Here is a 22,096-nt window from a genome sequence, read left to right as displayed (position 1 = left end):
ACAAATTTACCTGTAAAATAAATCCTAACCTAAGTTACAATTAAACCTAACACTATACTATCAATAAATTAATTAAATAAACTACCTACAATTACCTACAATTAACCTAACACTACACTATCAATAAATTAATTAAATACAATTCCTACAAATAAATACAATTAAATAAACTTGCTAAAGTACAAAAAATAAAAAAGAACTAAGTTACAAAAAATAAAAAAATATTTACAAACATAAGAAAAATATTGCAACAATTTTAAACTAATTACACCTACTCTAAGCCCCCTAATAAAATAACAAAGCCCCCCAAAATAAAAAAAATGCCCTACCCTATTCTAAATAACTAAAGTTCAAAGCTCTTTTACCTTACCAGCCCTGAACAGGGCCCTTTGCGGGGCATGCCCCAAGAAGTTCAGCTCTTTTGCCTGTAAAAAAAAAATACAATACCCAAGCCCCCCAACATTACAACCCACCACCCACATACCCCTAATCTAACCCAAACCCCCCTTAAATAAACCTAACACTAAGCCCCTGAAGATCTTCCTACCTTGTCTTCACCTCACCGGGTTCAACGCTCTGTCCAGAAGAGCTCCTCCGATGTCCTGATCCAAGCCCAAGCGGGGGGCTGAAGAGGTCCATGATCCGGCTGAAGTCTTCATCCAAGCGGGAGCTGAAGAGGTCCATGATCCGGATGAAGTCTTCATCCAAGCGGGAGCTGAAGAGGTCCATGATCCGGATGAAGTCTTCTATCAACGGCATCTTCAATCTTCTTTCTTCCGGATCCATCTTGCAGACCTCCGACGCGGAACCTCCTGCTGGCCCGACGGACTAACGACGAATGACGGTTCCTTTAAGGGACGTCATCCAAGATGGCGTCCTTCGAATTCCGATTGGCTGATAGGATTCTATCAGCCAATCGGAATTAAGGTAGGAAAATTCTGATTGGCTGATGGAATCAGCCAATCAGATTCAAGTTCAATCCGATTGGCTGATTCAATCAGCCAATCAGATTGAGCTCGCAATCTATTGGCTGTTCCGATCAGCCAATAGAATGCGAGCTCAATCTGATTGGCTGATTGGATCAGCCAATCGGATTGAACTTGATTCTGATTGGCTGATTCCATCAGCCAATCAGAATATTCCTACCTTAATTCCGATTGGCTGATAGAATCCTATCAGCCAATCTGAATTCGAGGGACGCCATCTTGGATGACGTCCCTTAAAGGAACCGTCATTCGGCTAGTAGGCGTCGGGAGAAGAGGATGTTCCGCGTCGGAGGTCTGCAAGATGGATCCGGAAGAAAGAAGATTGAAGATGCCGTTGATAGAAGACTTCATCCGGATCATGGACCTCTTCAGCTCCCGCTTGGATGAAGACTTCATCCGGATCATGGACCTCTTCAGCTCCCGCTTGGATGAAGACTTCAGCCGGATCATGGACCTCTTCAGCCCCCCGCTTGGGCTTGGATCAGGACATCGGAGGAGCTCTTCTGGACAGATCGTTGAACCCGGTGAGGTGAAGACAAGGTAGGAAGATCTTCAGGGGCTTAGTGTTAGGTTTATTTAAGGGGGGTTTGGGTTAGATTAGGGGTATGTGGGTGGTGGGTTGTAATGTTGGGGGGCTTGGGTATTGTATTTTTTTTTTTACAGGCAAAAGAGCTGAACTTCTTGGGGCATGCCCCGCAAAGGGCCCTGTTCAGGGCTGGTAAGGTAAAAGAGCTTTGAACTTTAGTTATTTAGAATAGGGTAGGGCATTCTTTTATTTTGGGGGGCTTTGTTATTTTATTAGGGGGCTTAGAGTAGGTGTAATTAGTTTAAAATTGTTGCAATATTTTTCTTATGTTTGTAAATATTTTTTTATTTTTTGTAACTTAGTTCTTTTTTATTTTTTGTACTTTAGCAAGTTTATTTAATTGTATTTATTTGTAGGAATTGTATTTAATTAATTTATTGATAGTGTAGTGTTAGGTTAATTGTAGGTAATTGTAGGTAGTTTATTTAATTAATTTATTGATAGTATAGTGTTAGGTTTAATTGTAACTTAGGTTAGGATTTCTTTTACAGGTAAATTTGTAATTATTTTAACTATTTTAGCTATTAAATAGTTCTTAACTATTTAATAGCTATTGTACCTGGTTAAAATAAATACAAAGTTACCTGTAAAATAAATATAAATCCTAAAATAGCTATAATATAATTATAATTTATGTTGTAGCTATATTAGGGTTTATTTTACAGGTAAGTATTTAGCTTTAAATAGGATTAATTTATTTAATAAGAGTTAATTAATTTCGTTAGATTAAAATTATATTTAATTTAGGGGGGTGTTAGTGTTAGGGTTAGACTTAGCTTTAGGGGTTAATACATTTATTAGAATAGCGGTGAGCTCCGGTCGGCAGATTGGGGGTTAATAATTGAAGTTAGGTGTCGGCGATGTTAGGGAGGGCAGATTAGGGGTTAATACTATTTATTATAGGGTTAGTGAGGCGGATTAGGGGTTAATAACTTTATTATAGTAGCGCTCAGGTCCGGTCGGCAGATTAGGGGTTAATAAGTGTAGGCAGGTGGAGGCGACGTTGAGGGGGGCAGATTAGGGGTTAATAAATATAATATAGGGGTCGGCGGTGTTAGGGGCAGCAGATTAGGGGTACATAAGGATAACGTAGGTGGCGGCGCTTTGCGGTCGGCAGATTAGGGGTTAATAAGTGTAGGTAGGTGGAGGCGACGTGGGGGGCAGGTTAGGGGTTAATAAATATAATACAGGGGTCGGCGGTGTTAGGGGCAGCAGATTAGGGGTACATAAGGATAACGTAGGTGGCGGTCGGCAGATTAGGGGTTAAAAAAAATTATTAGAGTGTCGGCGATGTGGGGGGACCTCGGTTTAGGGGTGCATAGGTAGTTTATGGGTGTTAGTGTACTTTAGAGCACAGTAGTTAAGAGCTTTATAAACCGGCGTTAGCCCAGAAAGCTCTTAACTACTGACTTTTTTCCTGCGGCTGGAGTTTTGTCGTTAGATGTCTAACGCTCACTTCAGAAACGACTCTAAATACCGGAGTTAGAAAGATCCCATTGAAAAGATAGGATACGCAATTGACTTAAGGGGATCTGCGGTATGGAAAAGTCGCGGATGAAAAGTGAGCGTTAGACCCTATTTTGAGTGACTCCAAATACCGGCGGTAGCCTAAAACCAGCGTTAGGAGCCTCTAACGCTGGTTTTCACGGCTAACGCCATACTCCAAATCTAGGTCTCTGTTTGGTGTTTTGTACTCTTAGTTTTGTCTATGCGTGTGTTTTCTGCAGTGGTCTTTGTCACCTTGATCAGGCTAACAAACCTGTTACTAAAAAAACATTTCCCATAAGGTTTGGCTCGAATTCCTTATTGGTGGAAATCCAGGCACCAGTCTTAGAAGATAGGGGCAGGATTTCTAGGATCTCTTTTCTCCAGGTAGGTCTGGAGAAGGGTTGTCAGCGTCTGGCAGAGTGAGATTCTGCTTCTCGTTACACTTGTCTGACGGATGTACCAGATGGGTAATATTATTATTTTTATTTTTTTTGTCAGGCACTGGTCAGTATCAGGCCTGTATATAAAGGGACAGTCAACACAAGAATTTTTGTTTTTTTAAAAGATAGATAATCCCTTAATTACCAATTCCCCAGTTTTGCATAACCAACACAGTTATAATTATACACGTTTTACCTCTGTAATTACCTTGTATCTAAGCCTCAGCAGACTGCCCCCTTATTTCATTTCTTTTGACAGACCTGAATTTTAGCCAGTCAGAGCTGTCTCCATGGTAAATTCACGTGCATAAGCTCAATGTTATCTATATGAAATACGTGAACTAATGCCCTCTAGTGGTGAAAAACTATCAAAATACATTTAGATTAGAGGCGGCCTTCAAGGTTTAATAAATTAGCATATGAACCTCCTAGATTTAGCTTTCAACTAAGAATACCAAGAGAACAAAGCAAAATTGGTGGTACAAGTAAATTGGAAGTTGTTTAAAATTACATGCCCTATTTGAAACATGAAAGTTTTTTGGGTTTGACTGTCCCTTTTAATCAGTTGCTCCACCTTGGAGTCTTAACCTTATTCTTGAGGTTTTTACAACAGGCTCTGTTGGAGTCTATGCATTCCATAGATATTAAGTTATTATCTGGGAAGGTTTTGTTTCTTCTGCTATTCATTCTGCTCGGAAACTTCCTAAATGCTCAGCTTTGCAGTGGTATTCTCCTTATCTCATATTTCATTCAGATAAGGCAGTTACCCGGATCAGGTTTGGTTTTCTTCCTAAGGTTGTTTCGGACAGGAAAATTAATCAGGAAATTGTTGTTCCTTCTCTCTGTCCTAATCCTTCTTCTCCTAATGAACGTTTGTTACACTTAAGCATTGTTTGTGCTTAAGTTCTAGTTGCATGCTGCTAAGGACTTAGTCAGTCCTCTGCCTTTGTTTGTTTGCCTTTCTGGTAAACGTAAGGGTCAGAAAGCTTCTGCCACTTCTTTCTCTCTGGTTGAGAATCATTATACGTTTGGCTTATGAGACTGCTGGACAGCAGCCTCCTGAGAGGATTACAGCTCATTCCTCCAGGGCGGTGTCTTCCTCTTGGTCTTTCAAGAATGAGGCCTTGTAGAACAGTTCTGTAAGGCTGCAAGTTGGTCTTCTTTGCACATTTTTCTAAAATTCTATACATTTTTATGCTTTTGCCTCGACTGAGGTTTCTTTTGGGAGAAAGGTTCTGCAGACTGTGTTGCCTTCTGTTTTGGTGACTTGTCCTGTCCCTCCCTTATTATCTGTGTCCTCTAGCTTGGGTATTGATTCCCAACAGTATGATCCCGTGGACTCACCGTGTCATAAGAAAGAAAACAAAATGTATGCTTACCTGATAAATTTCTTTCTTTCTTGACACGGTGAGTCCATGGCCCTCCCTGTTTTCTCAGTTTTTTATATAAACCTCGGGCACCTCTGCACCTTGTGTTATTTCCTTTCTCTCCTTTTCCTTTGGTCGAATGACTGGGGTTTGTGGGAAGGGAAGTGATACTTAACAGCTTTGCTGTGGTGCTTTTTGCCGCCTCCTTCTAGCCAGGAGTGATATTCCCAATAGTAATTAAATTGATGATCCCGTGGACTCACCGTGTCAAGAAATACATTTTTCAGGTAAGCATAAATTTTGTTTTTCCTTTCCTGGAGCTGGCTTTGGATCATCATCATTCGTCCTGGTAGACCAAAGTATTACAGTCAGCTGGTGACTTTGACATCCAGCCTGCAATATTCAGCACTATTTTCTAGTGCGTTACCAAATGTGAGTAATATATACACTCATTTCACAATATACCTTTGGCATCAAAATTGTGCTGCACTATTGGGTTTTTTCTCTGTGCTTTATGTTTCATAACTAACATCTGATTTGCCACTGATATCCTTGAGAGTCAGTCAGCTGGAAAACTGTCTATCAGAAAATATTTTTCTGCACCATGGGGTGCTCTTCTTTGTTTTACTTATAGAACCACCCTCCAAGCCCACTCCTTTGGAAGAAGAGCTGACTTGTGAATCCAGCAAATACACCTCAAAGTAAAGGACTTTAACGTTGGTTTTTAAAAAAAAAATATTACATATATATTTTCTTTATTATTTTTCTTAATCTTTATTATTCACAAATTTTATTCAAAAATGTATTTTTTATTTATTTTCTAATTTTTTATTTTTTGCTTTATTATATTATATCTTCATTACCCTATTTTTGATACTGAGACTTTTTATATTATATATGTATGTATGTGCCTCATACGAACAGATTGTGTCTTAGTGAATTATAATATATTTCTTTCCTATGGCATAGAGAGTCCACAACGTCATTCCAATTACTGGTTGGATATTTAACTCTTAGCCAGCAGGAGGAGGCAAAGAGCACCCCAGCAAAGCTGTTAAGTGTAACTTCCCTTACCCTTAATCTCGAGTCATTCTCTTTGCCTCTGTCAATGGAGGATGTGCAAAGATGGTGTCTGAAGATATTTAATCCTTTAATGGGTACTTTTTCCTGCAAGCAAGGATTGGGTTCTAGCTGTGTCAATCTCTTTAGTAAGAGTAGTGGTGGCTTTTAGCAGTTAGAAGGCAGCGAAGTTGTCTTTGCTTTACTTCTAACATTGTTGCTACCCCTGTTATAGAAAGCCAGAGTTGGTTACTCTGTTCTCTCTTTCTCCAACATAGGTGTGTCCGGTCCACGGCGTCATCCTTACTTGTGGGATATTCTCTTCCCCAACAGGAAATGGCAAAGAGCCCAGCAAAGCTGGTCACATGATCCCTCCTAGGCTCCGCCTACCCCAGTCATTCTCTTTGCCGTTGTACAGGCAACATCTCCACGGAGATGGCTTAGAGTTTTTTAGTGTTTAACTGTAGTTTTTATTATTCAATCAAGAGTTTGTTATTTTGAAATAGTGCTGGTATGTACTATTTACTCAGAAACAGAAAAGAGATGAAGATTTCTGTTTGTATGAGGAAAATGATTTTAGCAACCGTCACTAAAATCCATGGCTGTTCCACACAGGACTGTTGAGAGCAATTAACTTCAGTTGGGGGAACAGTGAGCAGTCTCTTGCTGCTTGAGGTATGACACATTCTAACAAGACGATGTAATGCTGGAAGCTGTCATTTTCCCTCTGGGATCCGGTAAGCCATGTTTATTACGATTGTAAATAAGGGCTTCAAAAAGGGCTTATTAAGACTGTAGACTTTTTTTGGGCTAAATCGATTGATTATTAACACATATTTAGCCTTGAGGAATCATTTTATCTGGGTATTTTGATATAATAATATCGGCAGGCACTGTTTTAGACACCTTATTCTTTAGGGGCTTTCCCAAAGCATAGGCAGAGCCTCATTTTCGCGCCGGTGTTGCGCACTTGTTTTTGAGAGGCATGGCATGCAGTCGCATGTGAGAGGAGCTCTGATACTTAGAAAAGACTTTCTGAAGGCGTCATTTGGTATCGTATTCCCCTTGGGGCTTGGTTGGGTCTCAGCAAAGCAGATACCAGGGACTGTAAAGGGGTTAAAGTTCAAAACGGCTCCGGTTCCGTTATTTTAAGGGTTAAAGCTTCCAAATTTGGTGTGCAATACTTTTAAGGCTTTAAGACACTGTGGTGAAAATTTGGTAAATTTTGAACAATTCCTTCATGTTTTTTCGCATTTGCAGTAATAAAGTGTGTTCAGTTTAAAATTTAAAGTGACAGTAACGGTTTTATTTTAAAACGTTTTTTGTACTTGTTATCAAGTTTATGCCTGTTTAACATGTCTGAACTACCAGATAGACTGTGTTCTGAATGTGGGGAAGCCAGAATTCCTATTCATTTAAATAAATGTGATTTATGTGACAATGACAATGATGCCCAAGATGATTCCTCAAGTGAGGGGAGTAAGCATGGTACTGCATCATTCCCTCCTTCGTCTACACGAGTCTTGCCCACTCAGGAGGCCCCTAGTACATCTAGCGCGCCAATACTCCTTACTATGCAACAATTAACGGCTGTAATGGATAATTCTGTCAAAAACATTTTAGCCAAAATGAACACTTATCCGCGTAAGCGCGACTGCTCTGTTTTAGATACTGAAGAGCATGACGACGCTGATATTAATATTTCTGAAGGGCCCCTAACTCAGTCTGATGGGGCCAGGGAGGTTTTGTCTGAGGGAGAAATTACTGATTCAGGGAACATTTCTCAACAAGCTGAACCTGATGTGATTGCATTTAAATTTAAGTTGGAACATCTCCGCATTCTGCTTAAGGAGGTATTATCCACTCTGGATGATTGTGACAAGTTGGTCATCCCAGAGAAACTATGTAAAATGGACAAGTTCCTAGAGGTGCCGGGGCTCCCAGAAGCTTTTCCTATACCCAAGCGGGTGGCGGACATTGTTAATAAAGAATGGGAAAGGCCCGGTATTCCTTTCGTCCCTCCCCCCATATTTAAAAAATTGTTTCCTATGGTCGACCCCAGAAAGGACTTATGGCAGACAGTCCCCAAGGTCGAGGGAGCGGTTTCCACTTTAAACAAACGCACCACTATACCCATAGAGGATAGTTGTGCTTTCAAAGATCCTATGGATAAAAAATTAGAAGGTTTGCTTAAAAAGATGTTTGTTCAGCAGGGTTACCTTCTACAACCAATTTCATGCATTGTCCCTGTCGCTACAGCCGCATGTTTCTGGTTCGATGAGCTGATAAAGGCGGTCGACAGTGATTCTCCTCCTTATGAGGAGATTATGGACAGAATCAATGCTCTCAAATTGGCTAATTCTTTCACCCTAGACGCCACTTTGCAATTGGCTAGGTTAGCGGCTAAGAATTCTGGGTTTGCTATTGTGGCGCGCAGAGCGCTTTGGTTGAAATCTTGGTCGGCTGATGCGTCTTCCAAGAACAAGCTACTTAACATTCCTTTCAAGGGGAAAACGCTGTTTGGCCCTGACTTGAAAGAGATTATCTCGGATATCACTGGGGGTAAGGGCCACGCCCTTCCTCAGGATCGGCCTTTCAAGGCAAAAAATAAACCTAATTTTCGTCCCTTTCGTAGAAATGGACCAGCCCAAAGTGCTACGTCCTCTAAGCAAGAGGGTAGTACTTCTCAAGCCAAGCCAGCTTGGAGACCAATGCAAGGCTGGAACAAGGGAAAGCAGGCCAAGAAACCTGCCACTGCTACCAAGACAGCATGAAATGTTGGCCCCCGATCCGGGACCGGATCTGGTGGGGGGCAGACTCTCTCTCTTCGCTCAGGCTTGGGCAAGAGATGTTCTGGATCCTTGGGCGCTAGAAATAGTCTCCCAAGGTTATCTTCTGGAATTCAAGGGACTTCCCCCAAGGGGGAGGTTCCACAGGTCTCAGTTGTCTTCAGACCACATAAAAAGACAGGCATTCTTACATTGTGTAGAAGACCTGTTAAAAATGGGAGTGATTCATCCCGTTCCATTAAGAGAACAAGGGATGGGGTTCTACTCCAATCTGTTTATAGTTCCCAAAAAAGAGGGAACGTTCAGACCAATCTTAGATCTCAAGATCTTAAACAAGTTTCTCAAGGTTCCATCGTTCAAGATGGAAACCATTCGAACTATTCTTCCTTCCATCCAGGAAGGTCAATTCATGACCACGGTGGATTTAAAGGATGCGTATCTACATATTCCTATCCACAAGGAACATCATCGGTTCCTGAGGTTCGCATTCCTGGACAAACATTACCAGTTCGTGGCGCTTCCTTTCGGATTAGCCACTGCTCCAAGGATTTTCACAAAGGTACTAGGGTCCCTTCTAGCTGTGCTAAGACCAAGGGGCATTGCTGTAGTACCTTACTTGGACGACATTCTGATTCAAGCGTCGTCCCTTCCTCAAGCAAAGGCTCACACGGACATTGTCCTGGCCTTTCTCAGATCTCACGGATGGAAAGTGAACGTGGAAAAGAGTTCTCTATCTCCGTCAACAAGGGTTCCCTTCTTGGGAACAATAATAGACTCCTTAGAAATGAGGATTTTTCTGACAGAGGCCAGAAAAACAAAACTTCTAGACTCTTGTCGGATACTCCATTCCGTTCCTCTTCCTTCCATAGCTCAGTGCATGGAAGTGATCGGGTTGATGGTAGCGGCAATGGACATAGTTCCTTTTGCACGCATTCATCTAAGACCATTACAACTGTGCATGCTCAGTCAGTGGAATGGGGACTATACAGACTTGTCTCCGAAGATACAAGTAAATCAGAGGACCAGAGACTCACTCCGTTGGTGGCTGTCCCTGGACAACCTGTCACGAGGGATGACATTCCGCAGACCAGAGTGGGTCATTGTCACGACCGACGCCAGTCTGATGGGCTGGGGCGCGGTCTGGGGATCCCTGAAAGCTCAGGGTCTTTGGTCTCGGGAAGAATCTCTTCTACCGATAAATATTCTGGAACTGAGAGCGATATTCAATGCTCTCAAGGCTTGGCCTCAGCTAGCGAGGGCCAAGTTCATACGGTTTCAATCAGACAACATGACAACTGTTGCGTACATCAACCATCAGGGGGGAACAAGGAGTTCCCTGGCGATGGAAGAAGTGACCAAAATCATTCTATGGGCGGAGTCTCACTCCTGCCACCTGTCTGCTATCCACATCCCAGGAGTGGAAAATTGGGAAGCGGATTTTCTGAGTCGTCAGACATTGCATCCGGGGGAGTGGGAACTCCATCCGGAAATCTTTGCCCAAGTCACTCAGCTGTGGGGCATTCCAGACATGGATCTGATGGCCTCTCGTCAGAACTTCAAAGTTCCTTGCTACGGGTCCAGATCCAGGGATCCCAAGGCGGCTCTAGTGGATGCACTAGTAGCACCTTGGACCTTCAAACTAGCTTATGTGTTCCCGCCGTTTCCTCTCATCCCCAGGCTGGTAGCCAGGATCAATCAGGAGAGGGCGTCGGTGATCTTGATAGCTCCTGCGTGGCCACGCAGGACTTGGTACGCAGATCTGGTGAATATGTCATCGGCTCCTCCTTGGAAGCTACCTTTGAGACGAGACCTTCTTGTTCAGGGTCCGTTCGAACATCCGAATCTGGTTTCACTCCAGCTGACTGCTTGGAGATTGAACGCTTGATCTTATCGAAGCGAGGATTCTCAGATTCTGTTATCGATACTCTTGTTCAGGCCAGAAAGCCTGTAACTAGAAAGATTTACCACAAAATTTGGAAAAAATATATCTGTTGGTGTGAATCTAAAGGATTCCCTTGGGACAAGGTTAAGATTCCTAGGATTCTATCCTTCCTTCAAGAAGGATTGGAAAAAGGATTATCTGCAAGTTCCCTGAAGGGACAGATTTCTGCCTTGTCTGTGTTACTTCACAAAAAGCTGGCCGCTGTGCCAGATGTTCAAGCCTTTGTTCAGGCTCTGGTTAAAATTAAGCCTGTTTACAAACCTTTGACTCCTCCTTGGAGTCTCAATTTAGTTCTTTCAGTTCTTCAGGGGGTTCCGTTTGAACCCTTGCATTCCGTTGATATTAAGTTATTATCTTGGAAAGTTTTGTTTTTAGTTGCAATTTCTTCTGCTAGAAGAGTTTCAGAATTATCTGCTCTGCAGTGTTCTCCTCCTTATCTGGTGTTCCATGCAGATAAGGTGGTTTTACGTACTAAACCTGGTTTTCTTCCAAAAGTTGTTTCTAACAAAAACATTAACCAGGAGATTATCGTACCTTCTCTGTGTCCGAAACCAGTTTCAAAGAAGGAACGTTTGTTGCACAATTTGGATGTTGTTCGCGCTCTAAAATTCTATTTAGATGCTACAAAGGATTTTAGACAAACATCTTCCTTGTTTGTTGTTTACTCCGGTAAAAGGAGAGGTCAAAAAGCAACTTCTACCTCTCTCTCTTTTTGGATTAAAAGGATCATCAGATTGGCTTACGAGACTGCCGGACGGCAGCCTCCCGAAAGAATCACAGCTCATTCCACTAGGGCTGTGGCTTCCACATGGGCCTTCAAGAACGAGGCTTCTGTTGATCAGATATGTAGGGCAGCGACTTGGTCTTCACTGCACACTTTTACCAAATTTTACAAGTTTGATACTTTTGCTTCTTCTGAGGCTATTTTTGGGAGAAAGGTTTTGCAAGCCGTGGTGCCTTCCATTTAGGTGACCTGATTTGCTCCCTCCCTTCATCCGTGTCCTAAAGCTTTGGTATTGGTTCCCACAAGTAAGGATGACGCCGTTGACCGGACACACCTATGTTGGAGAAAACAGAATTTATGTTTACCTGATAAATTACTTTCTCCAACGGTGTGTCCGGTCCACGGCCCGCCCTGGTTTTTTTAATCAGGTCTGATAATTTATTTTCTTTAACTACAGTCACCACGGTACCATATGGTTTCTCCTATGCAAATATTCCTCCTTAACGTCGGTCGAATGACTGGGGTAGGCGGAGCCTAGGAGGGATCATGTGACCAGCTTTGCTGGGCTCTTTGCCATTTCCTGTTGGGGAAGAGAATATCCCACAAGTAAGGATGACGCCGTGGACCGGACACACCGTTGGAGAAAGTAATTTATCAGGTAAACATAAATTCTGTTTTTTGTACAGGTCCCTGGTAGACATGAAGGACTATTCCACACCTTAGATGTCATTGTTGGCGGATGCTATAGTGTGGTTTAAGAGTCAGGCTCTATGGCTTATCAGTCTACTATATGTATTGCTCCTATCGAAGACTCAGCGTTCCCCCAATATTTTCTTTTCCTCAGGATGGCCTGGAGAAAGGTTCGTCAGTCAGTACTCTGAAGGGTCAGATTTCTGCATGGTCTATTCTTTTGCACAAACGTCTGGCAGATTTACCAGATGTTCAAGCTTTTATTCAGGCCCTGGTCAGAATCAGGCCTGTGTTTAAACCTGTTGGGCCTTAACCTAGTTCTTAAAGTTTGGCAACAGGCTCCGTTTGAGCCGATGCATGTTGTTGATATAAAATTGTTATCTTGGAAGGTTTTGTTTCTCCTCGCTATTTCTCGCAGAGTTTCTGAGCTTTCATCTCTGCAGTGTGATTCCCCGTATTTTTTTTTTTTCATGCAGATAAGGCAGTCCTTCGTTCTAAATTGGGGTTTCTCCCTAAGGTGGTGTCGGATAGAAACATTAATCAGGAAATTGTTGTTCCTTTTTGTCCTAATCCTTCTCATTAGGAATGTCTTTTGCATAACTTGGATGTTGTGCATGCTCTAAAATTTTACCTACAAGCTACTAAAGATTTTTGCCAATCTTCTGCCCTGTTTATTTTCTCTGCAAAGCGTAAGGGTCCAAGGGCTACTTCTACTAACCCTTCCCTCTGGTTAAGAAGTATGATTTGTTTTGCTTATGAGACAGCTGGACAGCAGCCTCCTGAGAGAATTACAGCTCATTCCACTAGGGCTGTCTCCTCATCTTGGGCTTTCAAAAATGAAGCTTCTGTGGAACAGATTTGCAAGGCGACAACATGGTCCTGTTTGCTTCCTTTTCCAAATTTTCAAATTTGATACTTTTGCCTCAGCTGAGCCCTCTTTTGGGAGAAAGGTTCTTCAAGCGGTGGTGCCTTCTGTTTAGGTCCTCCTGCCTTGTTCTCCCTCCCTTTTCATTCCGTGTCCTCTAGCTTGGGTATTGGTTCCCACTAGTAGTTGGAATGATGCGTGAACAAAATGTATGCTTACCTGATACATTTCTTTCTTTCTGGGCATGGAGAGTTTACAACCCCGCCCTCTTTTTAATTTATAATTTGCAAAGATTTTTTTGAAAAAACCTCAGGCACCTCTATACCCTTGTGTTTCTTTTTCCATTTTCCTTCGGCTGAATGACTGGGGATTATGGGTAAGGGAAGTTACACTTAACAGCTTTGCTGGGGTGATCTTTGCCTCCTCCTGCTGGCCAGGAGTTGAATATCCCACTTGTAATTGGAATGTGGACTCTCCATGCCCGGAAAGAAATTTATCAGGTAAGCATAAATTTTGTTATCTTACATAGCGCCCTCTTTTTTTAAACTTTTCCTTCTTCCTGAGAGAAAGTTTAAAATTCTGTTTTGTCCATGGTGAATTATATGCATAAAGGCTAAGCTTATAAAATTCATGATTGCAGGATTTGACACTGTATTAGCTGAGCAGGTAGGCTATTAAGTAAGACAACCCTGCAAGTCAGCTTTTTAATAAAGAAAATATTGATTGAAATGTTTTTTTAGTTTGAATTTGGGACCTGAAGAGTAAGACAATGTGTGTGTTCTTACCATATAGGTATGTATCTCTTCATCTTTAAAACCCAATTTCTTTGTTAATTTAATTATTGTAGAAAATAATTTAAGCTTGTAGATTGCAATACAAACTGCTGTCTTTCCAAAGTCTATTTTAATTATGATAAAATAACTGAGCAAAATTTGTGCATGTATGAAATGTCAAGAAGGTAAGCCTCAGGTGACTTGTATATTCTCTATTAGGAATTTCACGCCCAAGAGCCGACAGTGCCCCACCTACTCCAGGGAACAGGCTCAGCATACCTCAAAGTACAGCTACAAATACCACTCCTCCACGCAGCCGAGGGCATCGAGCAGTGACTGTGAACAAGCCCAATATGAAACCTGGTGTGGTAAGTCAAACTCTCACTATCTGTAATGCAGAGCACTAAACTTAGATAAGTGAATAATAACCAATTATCTATGACCCATTCATTCTATTAATTCTGCATCCATTAAATTTTGTTCTGTACAAGGTAAATACCACCCATGGCACAAAAGTTCAACATCAGGCATCTTCCACCTCTCCACTATCAAGCCCAAATCAAACCTGCTCTGAGCCAAGACCTCTGCCTGCTCCCACACGACCAAAAGTCAACAGCATTCTGAACCTATTTGGCTCGTGGTTGTTTGACGCAGCTTTAGTTCATTGCAAGTTGCAAAACGGTGTGAACCGTGACAGCAGTATGACAGGTATGTAGTGTTGTCAACTTCATCAAAGCCTTCTCTCAATTGAGTATTCTGATGTTTCCTACCTGCAAGATTAATGTGCATATAAATAGGCAGGTGGTAGAGGGTTTGGATCTCTATATATAGTATAGTATATATAGTATATAAAATCATTTCACATGAAGTAATGAAATGACTTTTGGTTAACCTTCCCCAGCTCTATCAGCAGATAAAGTTGCTAAATCATTTTTCTTTCATGGTGGGAGTCCATGAGATCATCACACGTGGGATAACACTCCCTGTCCACTAGGAGGCAAAGCACCCTTACATATTAGAGTTTTGCACTCTCCCACTTTCCCTGTATACCTCAGTCACACTTTTGCTTTTTTGATGGAGAGAGGTGAAATTCTGAAATGTGATCTGCAAGACCCAGAGTGGGATTCTCTGACTTACTTGAGATACTATTTCCTCCTTAGAAAGCCTACAAAAGGGGTAGACAGGAAAAATTTTTTGTCAGGCAGTGAAAATTCTTTTTCCAGTGAGATGACTCCCAGGTTTAATGAGGATTTATCTGCCCATCCTCCTGACTTAGTGTGGCCCTGTGCTTGCATGGCCTCAGATGGGCTTGCCTACTAGATATATTATTTTGGAACTGAGGTGAGCTCAGTAGACACAGGTGCTGAGAGGTAAGTACAAATGCATTGCATTGCCTTAGGCACTTTTTTAAATTTTTTATAATTTTTGAGGTACTGTCACTTCCGGGTTTAACACGCGCCGATGCTAATGAAGCAGCCATTACTTCTTCCCCCTGCGGTTTTGACATTATTACACTTTTCACACTAGGGATCAGCAAAATCGCTCTAAGATAGCTTTGGCACTATTGGTGGGCTTTTAGCGTGCCTTCTGGCTTCTATTTCATCATAACTGAAAAGCCATTTTCACCTGTCAGAAAAGATATTCAGAGCCAGGGTTAACTTAGTGTTATGATCCATTTTTACTTATTATTTTTTTTTAACTTGCTTTTGTGGACTGGGGGTCTCTTTTTGTATGTTTTTAATATGTTTGGAATAAAGACTTACTATTTTGAGCCATGTTTTTCATATTTGCGTTGTGTGGAGGATCCTGTTCTGCTACTTTCTACTTGCACCACAGATTTGTTATGTTTTGGGCATTAACTTATTTACGTACTGTGTTATACACTTATTAAAGGGACTGCAATATATTCTGTACAGTTTACCTTTATTCCCTTTCAAAGGATCCTAACACCAATCTCCACAGAAGCATCGGATCACTAGGATTAGTCTTTCAAACTCTCTCAAACCTCTGCTCTCTTTCATCACCTCCTTTTCCTACCCTGACCAATATGTCTCTATAATTCCACTGTTAGATTGGTCCTTGACATATTGGCACATTCTACTATAGCTTGAAAGTCATGCCCTTAGCTTCTCTAGCACATTCCTCTGACAAGCTACCTATGCAGATGCTCCCGCACTGATGAGCAACATTTGGAGAAATTCCCGGCGTTCATCTTAATTTCTTCATTACAAGTTCATCTTAAACTCTTACTATTCTACCCTTAAATTCTATAAGCAGGATTACTACTCTTTCTTCAAACCCAAAACATCTGTTTTCCACTTTTAATACCCTCCTCCGCCCACCTCCTATCTACACTTCTCTCTCTGCTCGAGATCTTGCCAGCTACCTCACCAAAACAATTGATTCCATCAGAAATTAAATCCCTCAACATACTACCAGTCTCCAACTCCCTCAAACCTTTGTTGATGTCCAAAACCCACAAAGCCACAGATTCAACTCTTTTTTTTGCCCCTGCTACTGAGGAAGAGGTTTCTGCCCTTTAATCCTCCTTTTTCCTCATTACCTGTCCCCTTAAACCCCTCCCTCTCTTCTACTCTTACTCCATTTCTCACATATTTTTTATCTCTCCCTCAGCACTGGTATATTTTCCTCATCCCTTAAACATGCACTTATCACACATCCTCAAAAAATATTCTGTTGATCCATCATCCCCATCCAACTACCACCCTATTTCCCTACTCCCCCTTGCCTCAAAACGTCTGGAAAGTGTTCTATATACACATTTATCACATTTCCTCACATTAAACTCCCTCCTTTATCCATTGCAATCTGAATTTCACCCTTAACTCTCCACAGAAACAGCAGTCATTAGGATTACTAATAACCTAATTATTGCAAAATCAAAAATCCACTTTTCTTTTACAAGATACGATGAGTCCACGGATTTCATCCTTACTTGTTGAATATCGCCTCCTGGTCAGCAGGAGGAGGCAAAGAGCACCACAGCAGAGCTGTATATATAGCTCCTCCCCTCCCCCCACTCCAGTCATTCTCTTTGCCTGTGTTAGTGATAGGAAGAGGCAAAGTGAGGTGTTAGTTTAGTTTCTTCAATCAAGAGTTTGTTGTTTTTAAAATGGTATCAGTGAGTGCTATTTTATTCAGAGTGTAGCTGTATTCCTTGTCAGCCTCTAGAGTAGAGCTACAGGTGGCTTTTAAGCAATGGGAACTGGGGAGATTTTCATTCTCTCTGCGCCTCCCATACTATGTGCTGCCCTGCTGATGATGGTTTTAGCAGCTATTATCTAAGACCCTGTTTGTTCCCACAGATCTACAGGAGGAGATTAAAAGGACCTCTTCATCATGTGGACAAGTCATGCTGTCGCTCAGCATTGAGGTATGTGCAGTCTTTAATTTCTGGGACACTAAGTAGCTCAGAACTGACTGGCCTTTATTTCTTATATAAGTAAGGGGTAATCGATTTTGCACTTATACTTATCTGCATGGGTGTATTCCCCTCATGGCTCTGTGACAGCCGTAATTACCATGGGTAATTTATTCTATTAGCCCGGTTGAATGGACAAACAGAAAGGGCGACAGAGCGTGTGGGCTTGACACTGGGGATTGATAGCTTGGAGTTATATACTCCGGTGTACTCTGCTCTAACATTTGCCATAATCGGCAGTTCTCTTGAGGGGACACATTGATTTTTTCACTTGTCCGGCATTGTTTTTTTCTACATGATTACTACTTAGCCGGGTTGAGTTTACCGCCCACGAAGGGCGGGGCTTAGCGTTTGCTCGCTTAGCCTTGCATTTGTTAATCTGGATCAGGAAGTGACCCGGTTGGCAGCATACTTTAAGACTCCGTTGTTTCCTAAGTCTGCTTGTTTCAGTAACCTCACAAGCGGTCTTAGGCACGCCGCAATCGAGGAGATTGTCGTTGTCACGTGGGGATAGGTAGGCGCTGCAGCAGAGCTGTGGCGAGGTGACAAGACATTTCATCCGGTGTGCAAGTGTTTGCTTTCTGTCCCTAAGACATTGCTCAATTTCAGAGAGTGTAATTTTAAAACCAACAGTAAAAACGCAGTTTTCTCTGTGTTTTTCAATGATCAGGTATTGAGCTGTAACATTTGAACAATTTTATTTTTTAAAGGCACAGTACACTCATTTTTTCAAAGTTTTTTTGTTATCAGTTATATTAGGCTGATTGCATGTTATTTATGTTTTGAATTCAATCACATAATTATCAGTACCACGACCAATATTGCTTTTGCTTATTTTTGTCATGGATGACCTTCAACACAGTTGTTTAAATGCCAATGTGGAACCCCCTGTTACTTTTTGTCCCTCATGCACTGAGAGGGCATTACAGTTTAGGTAGCAGATTTTCTTTAATAAAAGTATATCTAAGGCGGATGTTTCTCAGACTGATGAGACTCAGAATATGCCGTAACTTTCTCCCCAAGCCTCACAGCCCTTAACGCCCGCTCAAGCGGCGCCAAGTTCCTCTGCAGCTTCTGCTGCAATTACTCTGCAGGATATCGCTGCGGTTATGTCATCTACACTTTCTGAGGCGCTATTTGCCTTTCCCGTACTTCAAGGCAAACGCAGTAGGAAGGATAACCACATGGTCCATACAACTTCTGATGCTTTAATGGCGATCTCGGATATACCCTCCCAGGCCTCTGAATTGGAGGGTATGGAGGTCCTATCCGAGGGTGAACTTTCTGACTCAGGAAGTGTCTTACCTCTGACGGACTCAGATGTGGTATCTTTCAGGTTTAAGCTTGAACACCTCCGCCTGTTGCTAAGGGAGGTTTTGGTAACTCTGGACGACTGTGATTCAATAGTGGTTCCTCCAGAGAAATTGAGTAAGTTGGACAGATACTTGGAGGTCCCTTCTTATTCTGATGTTTTTCCAGTTCCTAAGAGGACTTCAGAAATTATTGCTAAGGAATGGGAGAGACCGGGTATTCCATTCTCCCCTTCTCCTGTTTTCAAGAAAATGTACCCTATAGCTGACACCATTAGGGACTCTTGGCAGACGGTCCCTAAGGTGGAGGGAGCTATTTCCACCTTAGCTAAACGAACTACTATCCCTATCGAGGATAGTTGTGCCTTCAAAGACCCTATGGATAAGAAATTGGAGGGTCTCCTTAAAAAGATCTATGTTCACCAGGGGTTACTATTGCAACCGGCGGCCTGCATTGTTACGGTTACGACTGCTGCTGCTTATTGGTTTGATGCTTTGGAAGAATTTCTTAAAACTGAGACTTGTTTGGAATAAATATAGGATAGGATTAAAGCTCTCAAATTAGCTAATTTATTTATTACTGATGCTTCTTTGCAGATTGCCAAATTGGCGGCTAAGAGTTCAGGATTTTCCATCTTAGCACACAGAGCCTTATGGTTGAAATCTTGGTCTGCAGATGTGTCATCTAAGTCTAAGCTTTTGGCCATTCCTTACAAGGGGAAGACCCTGTTCGGGCCTGACTTGAAGGAAATTATTTCTGACATCATGGGAGGTAAGGGTCATTCCCTCCCTCAGGATAAGAAGTCCAAACAGAAAGGGCGCAGAGTAATTTTCGTTCCTTTTGAAATTTCAAGGGAGTTCCCCCTTCCTCTTCCTCTAAACAGGAAGGGAACTATTCACAAACCAAGTCCACTTGGAGACCCAACCAGTCTTGGAACAAGGGTAAACAATCCAAGAAGCCTACTGCTGTTTCCAAGTCAGCATGAAGGGTCGGCCCCGATCCGGGACCGGATCTAGTGGGGGGCAGACTTTCTCTCTTCGTCCAGGCTTGGATAAGAGATGTTCAGGATCCCTGGACACTAGAAATTGTATCTCAGGGATATCATTTGGAGTTCAGAAACTCTTCCCCCCAGAGGAAGGTTTCTTCATCTCGATTATCTGCAAATCAGATAAAAAGAGAGGCGTTCTTACGTTGTGTAGGAGACCTCACTTCCATGGGAGTAATATATCCCGTTCAAATACAGGGACAGGGGTTTTATTCAAATCTCTTTGTAGTTCCCAAAAAAGAGGGAACATTCCAACCTATTTTAGACCTCAAAAGTCTAAACAAGTTTCTCAGAGTTCCATCATTCAAGATGGAAACTATTCATACCATTCTTCCATTGATCCAGGAGGGTGACTACTGTGGATTTAAAGGATGCATATCTTCATGTTCCTATCCACAGAGATCATCACAAGTTCCTGAGGTTTGCCTTCCTGGAGAAATATTTTCAGTTTGTGGCTCTTCCTATAGGTCTGGCCACGGCACCCAGAATTTTCACCAAGGTTCTGGGGTCTCTGCTGGCGGTTATAAGACCGCGGGGCATTGCAGTGGCGCCTTATCTGGACGATATTCTGATCCAGGCGTCGTCTTATCAGCTAGCAAAGTCTCATACCGACATTGTTCTATCCTTCCTGAGGAGTCACGGGTGGAAGGTGAATCTGGAAAAGAGTTCCTTTCCTGGGAACTCTAATTGAGACTCTATCCATGAAGATCTTTTTGACGGAGGTCAGAAAGTTAAAGATTCTGCATACATGCCGAGCCCTTCAGACCAATCCTCGGATGTCAGTGGCTCAGTGCATGGAGGTGATCGGATTGATGGTAGAGACGATGGACAACATTCCGTTTGCTCATTTTCATCTCAAACCTCTGCAACTGAGCATGCTCAGTCAGTGGAATGGAGATTATACAAATGTATCTCCTCAAATACATCTAGATCAGGAGACAAGGGACTCTCTTCTATGGTGGTTGTCGCTGGATCATCTATCCCAGGGGACATGCTTCCGCAGACCCTCATGGGTGATAGTGACAACGGATGCCAGCCTGATAGGATGGGGAGCAGTCTGGAACTCCCTGAGGGCTCAGGGTGTGTGGACTCGAATGGAGTCTCTACTTCCCATCAATATCCTAGAGTTGAGAGCAATTTTCAATGCGCTTCAGGCTTGGCCTCAGTTGGCTTCGGCCAAGTTCATCAGATTCCAGTCGGACAACATTACGACTGTAGCTTACATCAATCATCAGGGAGGAACAAGGAATTCCTTAGCGATGACCGAAGTAGCCTAGATAATTCAGTGGGCGGAGGCTCACTCTTGTTATCTGTCGGCGATCCACATCCTAGGTGTGGAAAACTGGGAAGCGGATTTTCTAAGCAGACAGACATTTCATCCGGGAGAATGGGAACTTTATCCGGAGGTATTTGCCAACCTGATTCTCAGATGGGGCAGGCCGGAGTTGGATCTTATGGCGTCTCGTCAGAATGCCAAGGTTCCGAGATACGGGTCCAGGTCCAGGGATCCCCAGGCTGAGCTGATAGATGCCTTGGCAGTACCTTGGTCTTTCAGCCTAGCTTATGTGTTCCCTCCATTTGCTCTCCTTCCCCGGGTGATTGCTCGAGTCAAACAGGAGTGGGCTTCAGTGATCCTCATCTCTCCTGCGTGGCCTCGCAGGACTTGGTATGCCGATCTGGTGGACATGTCATCTCAGCCACCATGGAAGCTTCCATTGAGGAAAGACCTTCTCATTCAGGGACCCTTCCATCATCCGAATCTAGTTTCTCTGCAGCTAACTGCTTGGAGATTGAATGCTTAATTTTATCTAAGCGAGGATTTTCTGATTCGGTCATAGATACTTTGATTCAGGCACGTAAACCTGTTACTAGAAACATTTACCATAAGATATGGCATAAATATCTTTATTGGTGCGAATTCAAGGGCTAATCATGGAGTAGGGTTAGGATTCCCAGGATTTTGTCTTTTCTCCAAGACGGATTGGATAAAGGGTTGTCAGCAAGTTCCTTAAAGTGACAGATTTCTGCTTTATCTATTTTTTTACACAAGCGTCTGGCAGATGTTCCAGATGATCAATCTTTTTGTCAGGCTCTGACTAGAATTAGGCCTGTGTTTCGACCTATTGCTCCTCCTTGGAGTTTGAATTTAGTTCTTAATGTTCTTTAAGGGGTTCCGTTTGAACCTATGCATTCCATAGATATTAAGTTATTATCTTGGAAAGTTTTATTTTTGGTTGCTATTTCTTCTGCTCACAGAGTTTCTGAGCTTTCGGCATTACAATGTGATTCTCCTTATCTTGTTTTTCATTCCGATAAGGTGGTGTTACGTACCAAACCTGGTTTTCTTCCTAAGGTTGTTTCAAATAAAAATATTAATCAGGAAATTGTTGTTCCTTCCTTGTGTCCTAATCCTTCTTCTAAGAAGGAGGGTCTGTTACATAATTTGGACGTGGTCCGTGCCTTGAAGTTCTACTTACAGGTGACTAAGGATTTTCGTCAATCATCTTCCTTGTTTGTCGTTTTTTCAGGGAAACGTAGGGGTCAGAAAGCTACGGCTACCTCTCTTTCTTTTTGGCTGAAGAGTATCAT

General features: G+C 42.3%; 1 protein-coding gene across 7 annotated transcripts in view; it reads left to right on the top strand.

Moving 5' to 3' along the window:
* RALGAPB (Ral GTPase activating protein non-catalytic subunit beta) overlaps positions 1 to 22,096 on the top strand; it is an 843,236-nt gene that overhangs the window by 169,826 nt on the left and 651,314 nt on the right. For all 7 annotated transcript variants that reach the window (XM_053712501.1, XM_053712446.1, XM_053712384.1 and 4 more), the window contains 2 exons: positions 13,929 to 14,077; positions 14,201 to 14,417. In XM_053712501.1, the coding sequence (XP_053568476.1) occupies positions 13,929 to 14,077; positions 14,201 to 14,417 (366 nt within the window). The remainder of the gene's footprint in view (positions 1 to 13,928; positions 14,078 to 14,200; positions 14,418 to 22,096) is intronic.

Source organism: Bombina bombina, chromosome 1, assembly GCF_027579735.1.
Source record: "Bombina bombina isolate aBomBom1 chromosome 1, aBomBom1.pri, whole genome shotgun sequence".
Classification (NCBI taxonomy): Eukaryota; Metazoa; Chordata; class Amphibia; order Anura; family Bombinatoridae; genus Bombina; species Bombina bombina.
Note: the sequence above shows the minus strand (reverse complement) of the source record. Positions and strands in the feature narration are given on the sequence as shown.